Source organism: Crocuta crocuta, unplaced genomic scaffold, assembly GCF_008692635.1.
Source record: "Crocuta crocuta isolate KB4526 unplaced genomic scaffold, BGI_CrCroc_1.0 scaffold694, whole genome shotgun sequence".
In the NCBI taxonomy this organism is placed as follows: Eukaryota; Metazoa; Chordata; class Mammalia; order Carnivora; family Hyaenidae; genus Crocuta; species Crocuta crocuta.
The window spans coordinates 857322-876387 of record NW_027527933.1 but is presented as its reverse complement, the minus strand read 5'-3'; the positions used below and the strand labels follow the sequence as shown (position 1 = coordinate 876387).

The following is a 19066-nucleotide window of genomic DNA, read 5'->3' as shown; positions in this document are numbered from 1 at the left end:
GGTGTGGGATCCCATGACAGTGGGGTATTCTGTGAGCCCACAGATGGTTGTTTTGGCAAAAGCATTGTGTGCAAAGAATGCAAGTCTGTATCCAGAGTGTCTGCTCTAGTAAGGATGAAATGCTGCCTCTTCCATGAATTTTTGTTGGATTTATTTCCCATTCTTTGGCACACAAATGTATTTCTGCTTCTTTCTTTCTCTTGTCTTCTGGGACTCCCATAATGTGTATGCTGATTTAGTTGATAGTATTCCATAGGTCCTATAGGCTTTCTTCACTTGTAAAATTTGTTTTTTCTTTATATTCCTCTGGATGTTTTTAAATGACCTGTATTTGAGTTCACTGATCTTTTTTCTTCTGCTTGACTGTATCTATTGAAGATATCTCCTGAACTTTTTAGTACAGTCTTTGTATTCTCCAGCTCCAGAATTTCAGGTTTGTGCTTTGTTGTGGTTTCTATCACTTTGTTGAAGTTCTCATTTTGTTCATTTGTTGTTTTCTTGATCTCATTTGGTTGTCTCTCTGTGTTCTCTTGTACTGAGTTTCTTTAAGATGGTTATTTTGAATTATTTTTATTGATTGAGGGTTTCTTACTGGAGCCTTATTTTGTTCCTGTGATGGTGGCATGTTTCCCTACTTTTTGTGATCCTTAGAGCCTTGTGTTGGTGTGGGTACATTTAAAGAAGTGGTTACTTTTTCCAGTCATTACAGATTTGCATCATCAATGAAAGCCCTATACAAGTCAGCATGACCAGAAATCCTGGGTGGACTGGTTGGCTGGGTCTGGGGGCGAATGGGCCCAGCGCTGTCTCTACAATGAACTTGGATCCTCACTTTGCTCTCTTTTTTCCTACAGGAGAACTTATGGACTGATAGGATCTCGTTTGGTGCTACACTGTGTGGGTTTTGGGGAGGAGTGATGAGGGTATAGTGAGACTGTTATTCTCACTCTTTTCAATTATGTCTTTTTTGTTTCTGTGCTCCACCAATGTGCTTTAACCTCTCCCCTAGATTCTCCCCAATCTGCAGTGTTTGCTGTATTTTCTTACTGTTTTGTTTCTTTTTACTTATTTGTTGTTTGATGGTTGTAGACTGTTGTTGTGCCAAGGATCAGCCTGATATATAAACTTGGTGTCTTCTTAGGTGTGGATTCGTTAAGTCCTATGGCAGGTATATCTTTGCCTGTTTCCTTATGAGAATAACTTCTCTGATACTGGGAAGAGTATTTTATTGCACTTGGAATTCTGAGAAACTAGGGCAGTCCCAAGTACATGTACGCTCAGAATTTTTGCATTAAATAATAAATTGATTCTTCAGTGGTATTTCTACTCTGATCTTTTTTATTTGCAGAGGATAATACAAAACAAGCTATATAGTAGAGGTTAGTAACATTTTTTGGTCAGTTTTCCACAGTAAAAAAATGGCAAGAATTGGTCTTTGAACATCTTTTTTTTCATATTTCTTGATTCTGACTACTTCAGACTGGGCAGAAATGTACTTTTTCAGGGATTATTGTCATTTGTGGATGTGACTGTGGGCTTCACTCAGGAGGAGTGGCATCACCTGGCCCCTGCTCAGAGGACGCTGTACAAGGACGTGATGCTGGAGGCTTATATTTAAAAATGGTATTTTATTTATTCATAATTTCCCCAAACTGTAAATTAAAGCCACTTGACTGGGGAATAGAGAAGTGAGGTGTGGTAAATCCATACCATGGAATAGGACTTGGGAAATAAATGTTTGTTTATTTTTGAAAGAGAGAGAGGACTGATCTCTCTCACATGAGATCATGACCTGAACCAAAGTCTAACGCTTAACCAACTGAGCCACTCAGGGACCCCAAGGACTAGAAAATAAAAACCAACAAGTATATTGATAAAATAACATAGATGATTCTTAAATATATTGTACTAAGTAAAAGATGTCTGACTCATAATATTACATACTGTAAAATTCTATATGTATGTGACTTTCCAGAAAAGGCAAGCCTATAGGCATGAAGAATAGATAGTAGTTGCCAGAGGATAGAGCAGTAAGGAAGTTTGACTTCAAAAGAGTAGCATGAAGGAATTTGAGGGCTGTGATGAAATAGTTTGAATTTTGACTGTGGTGATATTACACAGATCTATGCATTTTGTCAAAATTCCTGAAACTACACCAGTGTGAACTTCTGCATAATGAAATTCAATGAAAAATTTTATCTCAATAAATGATAAATTACATGTTTTTACTTAAACATTTGCATTCTTTTCAGTTCTCATAATGGACTCTTATATACATTTGTCACTCATTATCATTGTCTTTTTTAACATGAGTGATTAGTTAGGTAGCCTGTTTTAAATTTCTGTTGACTTAAAGATCTCTTTATTAATTAATGTATCTTTTCTTTGAGACAGTAAAAATATAATTTACTGGCTTATTTTCTTTTAACCTAAAATAGAGCGGAATTATTTGTTATTTCTTATAATAAAACGTATCGGGTAATAAATTTATGGTTTGTATTTTTGGTGTCATAGCTTATCATCTTTATTTTTTATTAAGTGGTTTATTTTATACATTTCAAATCTTGATTCCATATGAATTATACCATGTGTGATCTATGTACATAACATTTTATTTCAAATTGTTGGGAATGACTTGCTGTTTGGAATATTCCATTCATTCCTCATTGCCTTGAAACGCTGTATTTATTATACTACATTTAAAAAATACTCGTAATCATGGCCATGTTTCCATGAACAAATGCCAAACTATTTTTAGTGGAGCAATACTATACATGTTATATTTCCTAGGAAGTTTTCTTTTTGAAATATTGTCAGTTTATATTTTCATTTATTCCAGATGAAGTTATGACTGCTTTTGTAAAATATCTATTAAAGTACACAAAAGTATACTTTTTTCTCTAAGTATACAAAAGTTGGTTGAGATTCTTAGTGTAATGTTGTCACAGAATATTGAATCTTTCAATGAAAGGGTCGATTTCCATTTCTTCAAGTAATTTTAGTGTCACAGAAGAATAGGATTATGTAGACGAATAAAGAAGTTTTCTTTTGGACTGTCGATTTTCTGATTTATCTACCTAAAATTTTCGTTCATTGCTTTCATGATTTTGAAGAACAAGCTTGCTTGAGCTCACCCTCGTCCCTTGGCTTTTTATTTCCTGAGAGAATCGCTGACGGTGACAGATACTATTTTTTATTTAAAAAATTCTTTGATTGATGAAATCTGTTTCCTAGTATTTAAAAGAGTGAAATCGACAAGAAGTTCTTTTACCTGACATCTCTGTGTCTTAAATTGCACGCTGCGTGCACAAAGAACTCAGCTGTAGTCCGCAACTTTTCGGGAGTCCCAGGCGGGCTCTGACTGCTTGGGTAACTATGTCAAGCGCCTCAAACTTCCCAGATGCTAGGTGAAGGCTGCACTCTCAGCCAACCTCTAACCTCCGCTTGCAAAACGCACGGAACAGTAGTCAGGCTTTCAGCGCAGACTGCTCGCACTGTCCGGTTCTGCGCATGCCTGGTCCCGCGCATGCCTAGTACCGCCTTCTGCCTCCGTGCACATCCTCCCAGGGTTTTTTNTTGTTCGTTCCCCACTTTATTTTGCAGTGGACTTGGTGAGATTTGTAGGAGTCCCGTAGTAATGGGAAATTGACAATAGGTAGAAATGCACCTTTACAGAAAACAGAAAGTGACAGATCAAGAGCAAGGCTAAGGTGGCTTGTGGATACATACTGATCATTCCCTATCTTAGAGTTTCTAAGCTGACCCACAACATCCTATTGTTTCTGATAACTGTGGAGAAAGGAAGACACAGTCTTTTGGGTACAGACAGCTTTTTCTCAAGACACAAAGTCTTGGATGGCCTCTTTTTGGATCTTAATGTAGGGACACTTAGTGAATAATTTTCCTGTGACAGCCCTGAAATGAGTGCCTAAAACTCTTCCTCACTAAGAGTAAAAGGGCCCAAGAGAGAGTTCATATAGTTAATTTAATGATGGTCTTGTTCCATCCTGGTATAAAACCTGATACGTTTAGGGGCGCCTGGGTGGCTCAGATGGCTGAGCATCTGAGGTTGGCTCAGGTCATGATCTCATAATTCATGAGTTTGAACCCTGCATTGGGCTCAGTGCTGACAGCTCAGAGCCCAGACCTTGTTTCAGATTCTGTGTCTCCCCCCTACCTCTCTCTCTCTCCCCCTCCCCCACTCACATTCTTTCTCTCTCTATTAAAAATAAATAAGCATTAAAAAATAACATTAAAAAAAAACAAAAAAACCTGATAGGTTTAGAAGAATGAATGGCCTGCATGCCTGTTAACAAAAACTCTCTGTAAGTACGTTAGCCTGGTTGTGTATGTGGGTGGTATAGTAGATTGTTTAAAGTTAAATTCTCTGGTAAATCTGCCTGAGCTTCTCAGTCAGACACATCCCATAGATTTCTGTCTTGGTTTTTCTCCTCTACCTTTTGGGATCTGTCCAGGTAAAGATTGCTAGTGATTTAATTATAATTACTCTACTGACCACTCTCTTCTGGAGAGTCTTTGTCTCTTCTGATGACTCCTTCCTGTAGCCTTCCTCATTGTATCCCATCGTTCAGTTCCAAGTTTTCATCCTTTGTCTACTGGTCTTAGCATTTATCTCTACATGTATGCTGGAAAAATAGTTGAATACTGTTTATTATTTTGAATACTTCTAAAAATATGTAGTTTTTTTTAATGTATAATTGACAGACATTTTCTCCTCTTGGTTGACTAGTAATTTGAGATCTCTCCATATGTAATTTCTTTCTTTTTTTTCCTTTTTTTGTAATTTAAAAAGAGAGAGAGAGAGAATCTTAATCAGGCTGTACACTCAGTGCGAAGCTCAATCTCATGATTGTGAGATCATGACCTGAGCTGAAATCAAGAGTTAGATGCTTCACCACCTGGGCACTACTCTGTAGTTTGTTTCTGTTAATGTTTGATTTTCCCACCGTATGGCCACACTGTATCCTAAATACTCTATTTTATTGATAGACATTTAGGTAATTTCCATTTTCCATTCATATAAATACTGCTGTGAATATCCTTGACATTCTCTGATAAATGCACATGTATCTCCAGACTCTGGAGCATTGGTGAGGATCTTTGGCCAGAAATGGCAGCATCATCTCGAAACTTGTTTGAAATGCAGATTGTGGTCCACCATCCCAAACCTGCTGGAAGAGAACTTTTGGAGGTGAGGCCCAGCATTCTGTGTTTTTAAGAGGATGTCTGTGTGATGGTGATAACACATTAAGGTTAAGAATCACTGCTCCAATGTCCAGCGATTAATACTTTTGAGTTACAATATATGAGGATTTCTAATTTTTCTAGGTGAATTGTTATTCATTAGAAGACTACTTTTTCTCCTTCCTCTTCAGATATAAAGAGTATTTCTACATTAAAGACTGAAAAACTTTATTGTTTAATTTCCATGGGTCTGATTATTGAGTTTGTACAACTGTCATAAATTTATGGTATATAAGAGTTTAGTAATTTCAAGAGTTTTTGGGTGGAAACCTTACAGACCCATTGTTAGAATTATTTCTATGTGGTTAGTGGTTTTATTAATATACATGTATCTATCCCCTCTCCCCTAGAGAGAGAGAGAGAGAGAGAGCGCGAGCGCGAGCGAGCGCTTGAGTGCTGGGGGGAGGGTAAAAGGAGAGGGGGAGAGAGAATATTAAGCAGAATCAACACTCAGGACAGAGCCTGACATGAGCCTGGATCTCACGACCCTTGGGTCATGACGACAGCAGAAATCAAGAGTCAGATGACTGAGGCACCCAGTATTAAATATTAATATGTAAATATATTTTCATTTGCACTTTTTAACTGCTTATTGCTGGCATGTTATTTTTTATATATTGACCTTATATACAACAAGTTTTCTATACTAATTTACTACATCTAATGGTTTATCTTTACGTCCAAAAATTTGGATTTTTATGTATAATTTGGGAATAGTGACACTATTTACTTTTTCCAGTTTTTAAACCTTTTTTTTCTTTATTGCCCTCTTAGGTCCTCCAGTATGTAATATTAAATAGAAGCAAGAGTAGGGGGAAGATTCCTTTCACTATGGATTTTTGCTGTATTTATTTGCATTTCTTTTTTTAAAAAAATTTTAATGTTTTTTATTTATTTCTGAGAGAGAGAGGGAGAGAGTGTGAGCAGGGGAGGGTCAGAGAGAGAGGGAGATACAGAATCTGAAGCAGGCTCCAGGCTCTGAGCTGTCAGCACAGAGTCCAATGTGGGGCTCGAACCCACCAACCGTGAGATCATGACCTGAGCCGAAGTCAGCTCGCTCAACCAACTGAGCCACCCAGGCGTCCCACATTTCTTAAAGACATCAAAGATGTTCAGTTCTATTCCTAGTTATCTAAAACTTTTCTTTTTTTCATGAGTGTCTATTAAATTTTATTAAATGGTTTTGGACATCTAGTGAAATCATATGATTTGTCTCCTTCATTTTCTTAGTAAATTACATTAAATTTAATGCAATAAGATTTAATGTTAAATTAACTACATTAATTTTAAATGTACAACTAATGAGATATTTCTGAAATAAACCTAACTGGGGCATGATAATATTTTGTTTTGGAATTATATATCTGTGCCCAAGAGAGATTGACCAGTAAGTCTTTTTGGGGGTTGGGGGGTATGTTTTTGTTAGGATTTAGTATTTAGTGTCAAAGATATGTTGAATTCATAACAAGAATTCTTCAGTATTTCCTCCTGCTTTCTTTCTAAGATTGTGTTTTATTTTGTTTCTACTTCTTTCTAATGTATTCATTCATATGTAGGGACATCTTTACCTAGAGTTAGTTTGTTTCCCTCCCTTCCTTTCTTTCTTAATTGTTAAGTAAGTTCTGCACTCAGTGTGGGGCTCAACTCAAGACCCTGGTTTACATCCCATTTTTTCTTCCTCTTCCCAGCCTCTTGCAATCTTCATTTTATANTTTTTTTTTTTTTTTTTTTTTTTGAGATTCTAATTACATATGGTAAGTTATACTATATGGTATTTGTTTTCTCTCTGACTTACTTCATTTAGCATAATGCCCTCAGGGTCTGTCCATATTGTCACAGATTTCCTTTGTTTTTATGGTTGAATAGTATTCCATTGTGTGTGTGTGTGTTCTTTATCTCTTTCCTCTGTTGATGGACACTTAGGCTGTGTCTTGCCTCAGCTATTATGAATATTGTTGCAGCAAATAGGGGATTACAGGTGTCTTTTTCTGTTTTGATTACATTTCTTGTGGGTTTGTACCTAGAAGTGGGCTTGCTGAATCATATGGTAGTTTCATTTTTAATATTTTGAGGGACCACCGTAGTGTTTTCCAAGGAGGTGGCACCAGTTTACATTCTCACCAGCAGTGAACAAAAGTTCCCTTTATGCCACATTCTTGCCATTTGTTATCTCTTGTCTTTTTAATAATAGCATTCTAAGAGGTGTGAAAGTGATATTGTGGTTTTGATTTGCATTTCCTTGGTGATTCATGATATTGAGCACCTTTGCATGTACCTATTAGCCATTTGTATGTCTTTGGGAAAATATCTGTTCAGGTCCTTTGCTCGCATTAATTGGATTATTTGCTTTTTTGGTTTCGAGTTGTATGAATCTATATTTTGGATATTAACCTATTATAAGATACATGATTTGTTAATATTTTTTCCTATTCTGTAGGAATTTATGGACTTTTCAATTTATGGACTATTTGCTGTTTAGAGCACTGAAGTTCTGTGAAGCCATTACTTGTATGAGCTTTTGTTGCCTTACTTTTGGCATCTTATCCAAAAAAACATCATTGCAAAGAACAATGTTGAGCTTCTCCCCTGTGTTTTCTTCTAGAAATTGTATGTTGTCAGTTCTTATGTTTAAGTCTGATTATTTCAAGTTAATTTGTATGAGTGTGTAAGATAGGGGTATGGCTTCTTTCTTTTGCATGTAGGTTATCCTGTTTTCCCACCACCATTTACCGAAGAGACTATCTTTCCCCATTGTGTCGACCATATACTCGTGGCTTTACTCTGGGGTCTCTCTTCTGTTCCATTTGACTGCAACTGTTTTTATCGCTGAAATAAGTCTTCCTTTCACTGCATTTGGCATTCCCTGTAATGTACCTTAATTAGGGCTTCATTCATACATTCATCAACCATTTATGACTAGTTAGTATGTGTCCTAATGTATGCCAATTGGTGAGGATTCTAAGAATGAGTCATCGCTCTTTATAAGGAGAAACTCCTAGAACTCTGGAGGGCATTAAAAGAAACTCATGTGATTTTGACATTACTCTCTACAGTGGGGATCCTGTTTTGTTTTCTTCACGATTTTTCTTTTCTGGTTAAAAAAAAAGACAACATTTACAAGCCTAAAATAACATTATTGTGTTTTGTATTAGGTGATGTAACCCATTTATATTTGTTCTTGTTTGGCTTTAGTCCCTCCATCTGACAACGTATTTATTCACTATACTTTTCCTTGGTTGTGTGGGATACCCTGATGGAGTGGGGGCCGGCGGTGGGGCCGGTGAAGAATCCACTTAAGACTGAACAAAGGAGATAGAAGATTACTTAATACCCTGCAAGGGGACAGTGGGCAGGATGGCAAAGGAGAGACCGTCTGCTACTAGGAAAAATATAACTTTTCCCTTTTTTGGTAATCTTGGGAACTATGCCTGCCGTGAGCAGCCCATTGGTCAGTTAGGACCCATGGCTGAATGTGCCTGTTCACATCAGCTTGGTGGTCAATGGTTGTGGTCCTGTGGGTCCTTTTGCCTTGCTCAAGCTTTGATTGCTCAAGCGTGTTGCCTGAAAGTGACTTCTATAGGTTGTTCATTTGTGTGTTACTGGATTTTTTTTTTTTTTTCCCAGCACTGAATCAGTCCATTTAGAAAACAATGGTCTTAATAACGTAGGATTCCCAAATTTATTTTTTGCTTATGTCTGTGATCTTAAGGCTAAGATGTGGCTCTGCTCCATGTACTATTCATTGTGGGGCCAAGGATGAAAGATGATGGCTCTGAAAACTTGTGCCTCAAGTGACACATTTCCCTTGTAGCACTTTTCATTGACTAAGTCATGTGGCCCAGCTTGATGTCAGTGGGCAGGAGTTGTAATGCGCCTGTAGGGGCCAGGACGTACTGGGGAGGCAAAGCAAATATTTTGTCAGTGGTACGATTAATCAAGTGACCTTTGATGATACACTTTTATTTTATTTATTTATTAAAAATTTTTTTTTATGTTTTATTTATTTCTGAGAGAGAGAGAGACCGCATGAGCAGGGGAGGGTCAGAGATAGAGGCAGATACAGAATTTGAAACAGGCTCCAGGCTCTGAGCTAGTTGTCAGCACAGAGCCCGAAGGAGGGCTCGAACCACGAACTGTGAGATCATGACCTGAGCTGAAGTCGGACACTTAACTGACTGAGCCACCCAGGTGCCCCTGATGATACACTTTTAAAGTTTACTCCTTCTAGAGTGGTTCAATATTTTTTATTCTAATATTATCATTTAAGTTTAAATTGTGGTTATAGTTTAAATTTTCTTGCAACATATAGAAAGACTTTTATTATTACTGTAATTTGACCTTTACATTTATTTCAGTCATCTTCTGCTATCCTGTATTTTGTGGAGGTCATCTGAAGTATTTTGTTTTCCTTAATGAAGAATATTTTTAATAATGATTTTTTAAACAGTTTCATGAGGCACCTGGTGGCTCAGTTGGTTTAGCATTCTACTCTTCATTTCAACTTAGGTCATGATCTCACAGTTCCTGAGATCGAATCCTACTTTGGGCTTCACACTAACAGCGTGGAGCCTGCTTGGGATCCTCTTCCCCCTTTCTCTCTGTCCCTCCTCTACTCGTGCTCTTCTTTCTCTCAAAACAAATAAATCTAAAACAATTTCTTGAAACAGTTTCATTCAAGGACAGAGCTGGTATATCATGAATTGTTTGGAATCAAATATATCTCTTCATTGGGGAATTCTATTCATGTGCCAGGGTACTATGTTAACTAAGTTTTCTGGTAGCTAACGCAGTCCTCAACCCCTTTATGCTGTAGGTACTGATACTGATAGTACATGCTAATAAGGATTTACATTCGGGATCTATATAGAATAGTTCGTTTGAAGAATATGCAGTTTGAGAAGGGGACAGATTTGAGATCTCTTGAGTCCAGGTCCTGGAAGTTGCCTCTTCTGGCAGTTTGCTACTTGACACGTGAGAACTGATTGCTAGAAATGGTACTGGAAGTCTTCTCAGTGGTTCATTAGGTGCCTACTGGTTTTGGAAATAGACTCAGGAAGATCTTTGTGTACTGCTGATTTTATCATCTTGCTCCAGCTCACTTCTTCTTAAACTTCTCTTAGGTCTCAGTGTACTCTCCCACTTCAGATATGTAAGGAACTTCAGCCTTTATACTCACAATGTGTCACTGCATCAACGGATAGAAACACCTCTGTTACATGTTTTTAAAAAATTTTTAATGTTTATTTATTTTTGAGAGAGAGAGAGAACATGAATGTGGGAGGAGCAGGAAGAGAAGGAGACACAGAATCCGAGGCAGGCTCCATGCTGTCAGTACAGAGCCCAATGCGGGGCTCCAACCTCTGAACCAGAAGATCATGACCTGAGCCAAAGTTGGACGCTTAACTGACTGAGCCACCCAGGTGCCCTTAGGCTTTTACATTTTAAAATGGAAAATAAAGGGGCGCCTGGGTGGCTCAGTCAGTTAAGCATCCACTTCGGCTCAGGTCATGATCTCGCGGTTCGTGGGTTCGAGCCCCGCGTCGGGCTTTGTGCTGACAGCTAGCTCAGAGCCTGGAGCCTGTTTCAGATTCTGTCTTCCTCTCTCTCTGACCCTCCTCTGCTCACGCTGTCTCTCTCTCTCTCTCTCTCTCTCTCTCCCCCTGAGAAATATAACATTAAAAAAACTTAATAAAATGGAGAATGAAAGTTTCTAACAAAATGTATTGATAGTGTATTTCTGTAATTCATAAATATAAACTTCCGTAGCACTCAAAAATATTCTTTAAGGTAGAAAGTGTTCACACACTTTGGGTCTTGGTCTAAAATTACTCTGTGATCCATTCCATGAATTCCGTTGTGGCCCTTTCTGTCATCACAGATCTGGGCTGGATTCTCAACTTTTCCTCTGTTGTTTGCTCTCTTCTCATTTCCCAAACATGTTAGAGGAGCCCCACTTTTGCTTGCACCTTGTACCACGGCCCCATGTTCATGAGAGCACCAGCTTACTGTTATCCATCAGTCATTCTTCAGCAAGGCTCAAAAGAGAACTAATTTTGCTGCTCATTTATTTTAGTCTGTCTTGTGCATACTTCACCTTAGCAATTGTAACCTGTTACTGCATGTTTTCTTATCAGAATTTTTGTTACTTGAATGCAAGAATATTTTCATTAAGCATAGCATTTCTCAGAATTGGAATAGTTCCAGATATATTGTGGGATTTGACCATTTTTTACATTAATACCTTGAAGCAATGGCATAATAATTTTGTTAGATTTCTCGTCTTCCCTCAAAGCCGAAAGCCAAACAAACCCTCTGCAAACTATTTTGGTAATCATGAGAAGGATTGGTTCCCATACAGCTTTTTCCATGTCACCCAATTCTGAACATTTCAGATTAAACAGACATCACAGGGATCAGTATCATTTAAGGATGTGACTGTGGGCTTCACCCAGGAGGAATGGCAGTGCCTGGACTCAAGTCAGAGGTCCCTGTATAGGGACGTGATGCTGGAGAACTACAGCCACCTTGTCTCAGTGGGTAAGGGCTGTTTTTATGTAATTTCAAGTAGCGTGTTGTAGTTGTGTTAATTATGAGGCATATAGGCTCTGTGTCACGTTGAATGATATTTAAGATTGGTTTCAGGAATCAGTGGTGATTGATCACTTTTAGACCCCAGGAAGATATTTGTGTTTCCTCTATGTTGACGGAGCAGCTCCAGCTGCTTCCTCCTCTTTCAGAGGCCCTGAGTCTAGGCCACCTGGTCTGAATCCTAAATTATTCACTTTGACAGGGTATTGTGCTGCCAAACCGGGGGTGATCTTCAGGCTGGAGCAAGGAGAGGTGCCATGGGTATTGGAGGAAGAATTTCCAAACAGGAGCCTCCCAGGTGAGTTGATTTACCACACAAACGAACATCAGGGTGTTTTTTTTTTTTTTTTATCTTCCCACGATTAACCCAGGGTTTGACAACTTTGGAATGTTTTTTCAAGAATATCTCTTTAGAAGTCCTAATCCTTGGAAGTGACTGAGAATTCTGGTTTTGAATCAAACCTCCAGATTCTGCTGTCAGCAAAAATTTTCTCCTTTTTGATTCGCGTTTTTAATATTCACCATTCTTACTTACATTTGTCAACAGACCAATCTTTGCCTTTCTCCTCTTTGCTACAGTCTGTGTTTCTCAAAGCATTTTCACCTCCTTTGCTCTTCATTCCAGCTGTTACCTGGCATTCTTTCATGCACTCATTTTTTGACTCAAATAATTTTTGATTGCTTGCTGTTGTCTAAATGATATAGTAGTGAAAGAATAATGTGTAGCGACTTTTTACAAGTAGCGCTGGTGGCCAAGAGATATGTGAAAAGATGGTCAGTGTCACTAACATCAGGGAGATACAAATCAGGTCCACACATCACACCATGTAGAATGGCTAGCACCAAGAACCCAAGAGATAACAAGTGTTGGCAAGGATGTGGAGAAAAGGGATCTCTTGTGCACTGTCAGTGGTGGTGATGTAAATTGATTCAGCTACTCTGGAAAAGGGTGTGGAGATTCCTCAAAAAGCTATAGAATTGTCCTATGATCCGGCAGTTCCAGTTGGGAACATACCCCAAAGAAAATGGAAATGGGACATCGAAGAGAATATACACATTCATGTTTGTCACGGTATTATTCACAATGGCCAGATCTGGAAACGACCTAAGTGCTCGTCAGTGCATAAATAGATAAAGAAAATAAGAGTATTATTTATTCAGTCATGAGAAAGGACATCCTGCCACTTTTAGTTAAAAGACAATACCATATGGTGTCACTTGTATCTGGAATCTGGAAAAGTCAAACTTGTTATAACAGATGCTCGTGTGGCGGTTCCCAGGGGATGAGGGTGTGGGAAAGGAGAGATGGTCCAAAATCGGAACGAGTACTAAATAAGCTCTAGAGATGAAAGATACCATATAAAGAATGCAGACAATATCGTATTGTAATAATCGCACTTGCTGAGACACCAGAACTGAATCATTCCAGTCACTAATAAGACATGGGAATTGTGTAACATAATAAAGATGCTCATTATTGCTACAGTAGCAGTCATAATACAGTATTTAAAGGAATCCCGTTAACATGTACACCTTAAATTTATACAGTTATATGTCAATTACAAATTTAAAAAGTAGCACTAAAAACATACTTCTGTGTATTAAAGCTGTGTAGTGGTAAAAAGGATCATGGAAATTAGAGCAGAGTTAATTTCTCTGTGCTGCTTTAAGAAGAGTAGTCAAGGGTGACTTTAAGTGAAGAGATCACCATTAGACCAGGATTTTAGTGAAATGATTGTGTGAGCTGGGAGGTTTCTGCCTCTTCTCAGCAAAGGTAATAGCACTGCTAAGCCACTGAACAGGAATGTATACCGTGTTTTTGGAAATAGCAAAAAAAAGTCACAGTGGCCAAAGGGGAGTGATTGATTAGCGTGGGACAGGAAATGATGTCAGGCAGCTGTGGTGCATAAGATGAATACCATCAATCTTCTTAAAGATTTTGATTTTATTCTTATTAGTGTATTGGGGCAAAATAAGCAATGTGTGGCTTATGTTTATAAGATCTTTCTCATCTCTATGGAGAAAATATTAGGAAGTGTATAAGCACTACAGAGTTCACTAGAGGACACTTTTCGTTTTCCTTAAGGGTGATTTTGGTCAGTTAAACCAAATTGGAAGGCATGGAGTTAATGGGAAGAGGTTGGATTCTCTCTAAGTCTGATATAAGAGTAACAGAAAGGGAGGAAAGGGTGGGACTTGAGGTATTTTAAAAAATAATGGTTGCAAAGTTCCCAAATTTGTCAAAAGACGTAAGAGTACTCATTGAAGAATCTGAGTGAAGTCTAAGTAAGATAACTCCAAAGGGAGCCACGCTAATGGCTTGTCATGAGTAAATTTCTAAAGACAAAAGAGAGAAAAGTTTGAAATACCCGGAGAGAAACAACAACTTTTCTTTGGAAATGATAGTGGATGTTTCAGCTGAAACCACGGAAGCTAGGGGGAAATAATGCCTTTTTTTCCTGAGTATTGAAAGAAAAGAACTTTCAAACGAAACTCTTCTATCTTGTGAACATATATTCATGAAAGGAGAGCTGAAGATATCATACAAAGGAAAAGTAAGAGAAAATATTGTTAGCAAACTTAACTTTTATTTATATTAAAAAACTTTGTTTAATGTTTATTTTTGAGAGACAGAGAGAGAGAGCACAAGCAGGGGAGGAGCAGAGAGAGAGAGGGAGACACAGAATCTGAAGTAGGCTCAGAGCTGATAGCTCAGAGCCTGACGAGAGGCTCGAACTCACGGACTATAAGATCATGACCTGAGCTGAAGCTGAATGCTCAATCAGCTGAGCCACCCAGATGCCCCTAGCAACTTAACTTTTAAAAATGACTAGAGGAGGGGCGCCTAGGTGGCTCAGTCGGTTAAACGTCTGACTTCGGCTCAGGTCATAATCTCATGGTTTGTGGGTTCGAGCCCCGCATTGGGCTCTGTGCTGACAGCCAGCTCAGAGCCTGGAGCCTGTTTCAGATTCTGTATCTCCCTGTCTCTCTGACCCTCCTCTGCTCACGCTGTCTCTCTCTCTCTCTCTCTCAGAAATAAGTAAAACATTAAAAAAAATTTTAAAAATGACTAGAGGAAGTTCTCCAAATAGAAAGGAAATATCACAAGAAAGTTGGAACCTTGGGAAAGAAAGTACATTGGAAGTGGCAAAAGTAAGGGTAGATATAATGGAGTTTCCTTCTCATGAGTTTCTGAAATCGTATTTGATTGTTGAAGCAAAATTTAGAAATATCCTATGATTTTTGTTGTAGACTCTGATTCTAAAGTTCTCTCTTGTTTTAGAGAGCGGGATGCAGGATTAAAAAATAGGATAGAGAGAGATGGCTAATATCCAGGAAAAGACAAGAGCCCCGAAATAAGTGTCCTTGCCCCATATTTATTAGGATCAGAAGGCTCACAAACGTGATGGGAGTCCACAAAGAGACAGAGAAACTGTGAACATTAACTTGGGCACGTGAGGGAAAAAGGGGGGCGTTGAGGATATACAGTGTTTGTGGTTTGGGTCAATATAAAAGAACATCCCTGGCGCCTGGCAGATGGGCAGATGGTTGTTAATGGCAGATAGGAGACAGTATGTCTGTTTATCTTAGCTTTATCTTAGCTAGCCTAGGGGAGAAGACAGATAGGGGAAATAGCCTCAAGATTGACAAGGCATCTTTTCTTTTGTTAACCCTCTCTGCTCTGGGCTGCTTCGCCTGCAGCGTAGTGGTCTATAGTCCAATTTACTTGTTTTGCCTAGCTTGGCCCTTTTCTCCTGTGAAAGCAGCTTCTCTGCTATTGGACTAATTGGGGGGCACTCCTGCCCTGCATGCCTAAGCTTGCTTACCTCATATACCTTTGTATTGGGAGCCTTTGCACCTATTCCTGTTTTGGGGCTTTTGCCCTTCCCTCTCTATTCTCGGAGTGCCTCAGCACTGTCCAATTCTCGGGGTGCCAATCATGCTTACCCAAAATCGGCTGTGAGCATCCTATGGCTTTTTATTTCTCTACACCTTGTTAACCCATTGGTATATGCCCAGGGGATCTCTAAGCTTATTCCCCACATGATTTGATGCTCTTATGTGTGGAAAAAATAATATAATTACATTTAAAAGATAGAATAAAGAAGTTTAAGATGGAATGTGTTTTATTTTCCTTAAAGTGCTAAAAAGTTGATCTGAGAAGACTGATAAATTATGTATGTGCCTTTTACCTAGAAATGGACTCAAATACCTAGACCAACCACTAAAAAAATGTGTGAAGTGGTACACTTAGAAATACTATAAGTAGTTACTAGCACAATTCCTTAACAAACTATTAGCAAGTAGAAAACAGCTATGTATAAATAGAATCCTACACCGTGACTGAGTGGGATGTATTCTGAGTATGCAAAAGTAGTTCAGCATTCCAAAACCAGTCAGTGTAATCCACCATAGGGTGACAAAGATGCTGTTATACATAAAATTGCTTTATTAATTTCCTCTCAGATTGTTGATTGCAGTTGCATAGAAATCCACCTGATTTGGGGGTGATTATGCTGTAGCTTACAGCTTTTCTGAATTCATTTATTACCTTGAGTAGCTTTTTTGTAGATTCCTAAGGATGATTCATAGTTCAAGGGAGCCTTCCCACTCTTTCTTTAAGGCCAAAGAATTGTTTCCTTAATCCCAAAAGCAGATGGTCTCTCTTATAAGAAGAACTACAAATATTTGTTATGAATATAGATGCAGAGCTCCAAACAAAGCCCAACAGTGCATGAAAAGAATTATGTACCATGACCAGTTAGGATTGATTCCAAACATGCAAGGCTCATTCAGCATTCAAAAATAAAGTAATATAATCCATCCCATCAGTTAGCTACAGAAAGAAAAATTGTATGATTCTACCAGTTGTTGCAGAAGGAGCATTTAGCAGAATCCAGTACTCTTTCATGATAAAAATCAGCAATCTAGAAATAGAGAATTTCCTCAACTTGATGAAAAACATCTACCAAAAAAATCTGTTAGCATGGATGCTTTCTCTCTAAGATCAGGAGCAAGTCAGGGTCATCCAGTTTCACCACTCTTATTTGTCATCTGAGTAGAAATCCTAGGTAATGCAATAAAACAGGAATATGAAGGGAAGAAATAAAACTCCTTTTCTTGTAGAGATTTGATTATTTAAGAATCCTTAGGAAATGGCACACTTCTACAACATATAAGTCATTTATAGCAAGGTTGCTGATACAAGGTTAATATTCAAAAGTCATTTGCCTTGTTAATATTTTAGTTGTAGATGGCTTTTTATTGTTGAGCTGTAAGAGTTCTTTACATATTCTGTATATCAATCCCTAATTAGGTATATAGTTTGCAAATAGTTTCTCCCGTTTCTGTGTTGTCATTTTACTATCTTGGTCGTGTGGTCTGCAGCAAAAGAGTTCTTGTTTCATAAAATACAGTTTATCTGTCCTGTCTTTTGTCACTGTTGGTTTTGGTGTTGTATCTGAAAGGCCTGTGTCTATCCCAAGGACACAAAGATTCACTCCTATATTTTCCTTAAGGAAATAGTTGTTACATTTTAGGTCTAGTATCCATTTTTGTGTATGGTGTGAGAAAAGGGTTTAATTGTTTTGCATGTAGATATCCTATTGCCTCAGCATCAATTGTTGAAAACGATGTGTGTGTGTGTGTGTGTGTGTGTGTGGTTTTCAGGATAATTGTTTTGATATACACATACTCATATACATACTCATTTCACCTACCCCCAGACCCACAACTCTGGCAATCACCAGTATGTTCCCTGGATCTATAAGATCACTGTGTTTGTGGTTTTCATTTTTCACATTCCATATAAGCAAGATCATACGGTATTAGTCTTCCTTTGTCCAACTTCTTTCATTGTGCATAATGCCCTCAGGATCCATCCATGGTGTCCCCAAATGGCAAGATTTCATTGTTTTTTATGACTGAATACTATTCCACATGTATATCATGATTTTGTTTTATTCTGCAATTTTACCTAATTCATACATCTGTTCCAATAGTTTTTTGGTTGAGTCTTTAGGGTTTTGTATATATTATATGACTTCTCCACATAGTGATAGTTCCACTTTTTTAGCAACCTGGATACCTTTTATTTATTTATTTTTGTTCTCTTATTGCTGTAGCTAGGACTTACTTTCATTACTATGTTAATAAAAGTAGGAAGAATGGACATCCTTGTCTTTTTCTTGATGTTAGAGAAAAAGCTTTTAGTTTTTCACCATTGAGTATGACATTAGCTGAGGGTTTTTCATATATGGCCTTTATTATGTTGAGGTATGTTCCCATTAACCCCACTTTGGTGAAAGATAACCTTATGATTTTTATCCTTTATTTTGTTAATGTGGTATGTCACATTGATTTGTTGATGTTGGATCATCCTTGCATCCCTGTAATAAATCCCACTTGGTTATGGTATATCTTGCTTTTACTGTATTGTTGTGTTCGGTTTACTAATATTTTCTTGAGGTTTTGTTGTTTTTTTTTTTGCAGCTGTGTTCATCAGGGATATTCTGTAATGTTCTGTTCTTGTAGCATCATTGTCCGGTTTTGGTGTGATAGCCTTGTAAACTGAGTTTGGGGATGTTCTCTCCACTTCTATTTTTTGGTGGAGTTTGAGAATGGTATTCTATTTTAGATGGTTTGTGGAATTCACCAGTTTGGTCCTGGGCTTTATTTGGTAGGTGTGTGGAGGGGGCTTTATTTTTAGGGAGACTTTTGTTTCCTGGTTCAGTTTCCTTACTATTAATTGGTCTGTTCAGATGTTTTATTTCATCATGATTCAGTCTGGGTAGACTATTTTTCTAGAGATTCAAATATTCTAGATTGTCATTCAAATTTGTTGATAGTAGTCTCTTAAAATCCTTTGTGTTTCTATGGTATTGGTTATGGTGTTTTCTTTTTCTCTTCTGATTTAATTTATTTGAGTCCTCTTTTTCTTAGTGAGTCTAGTAAAAATTCAGTTAATTTTGTTTATCTTTTCAAAGAACCAGTTCTTAATTTTATTGATCTTTTCTATTGCCTTTTTAGATGATATTTCATTTATTTCTGCTCTGATTATTATTCCCTTCCTTCTGCTAACTTGGGCTTCATTTCTTCATCTTTGTTTTGTTCCTTGAGTTGTTAGGTGAGTGTGTTTTTTTTTGGGGGGGGGAGAATTTTTTGAAGTCTTAGTATATGTGTTTATCAGTATGAATTTCCATTTGAGAACTGC

At 37.8% G+C, this 19066-nt stretch overlaps 1 protein-coding gene across 1 annotated transcript in view; it reads left to right on the top strand.

The window, feature by feature from the left end:
* Positions 1-4196: 4196 nt before the first annotated feature.
* LOC144221407 (uncharacterized) overlaps positions 4197-19066 on the top strand; it is a 29664-nt gene continuing 14794 nt past the window's right edge. Inside the window, 4 exon segments of the mRNA XM_077751847.1 lie at positions 4197-4325; positions 5098-5212; positions 11658-11802; positions 12056-12151. Of these exon segments, the coding sequence (XP_077607973.1) occupies positions 4294-4325; positions 5098-5212; positions 11658-11802; positions 12056-12151 (388 nt within the window). The 5' untranslated portion in view covers positions 4197-4293.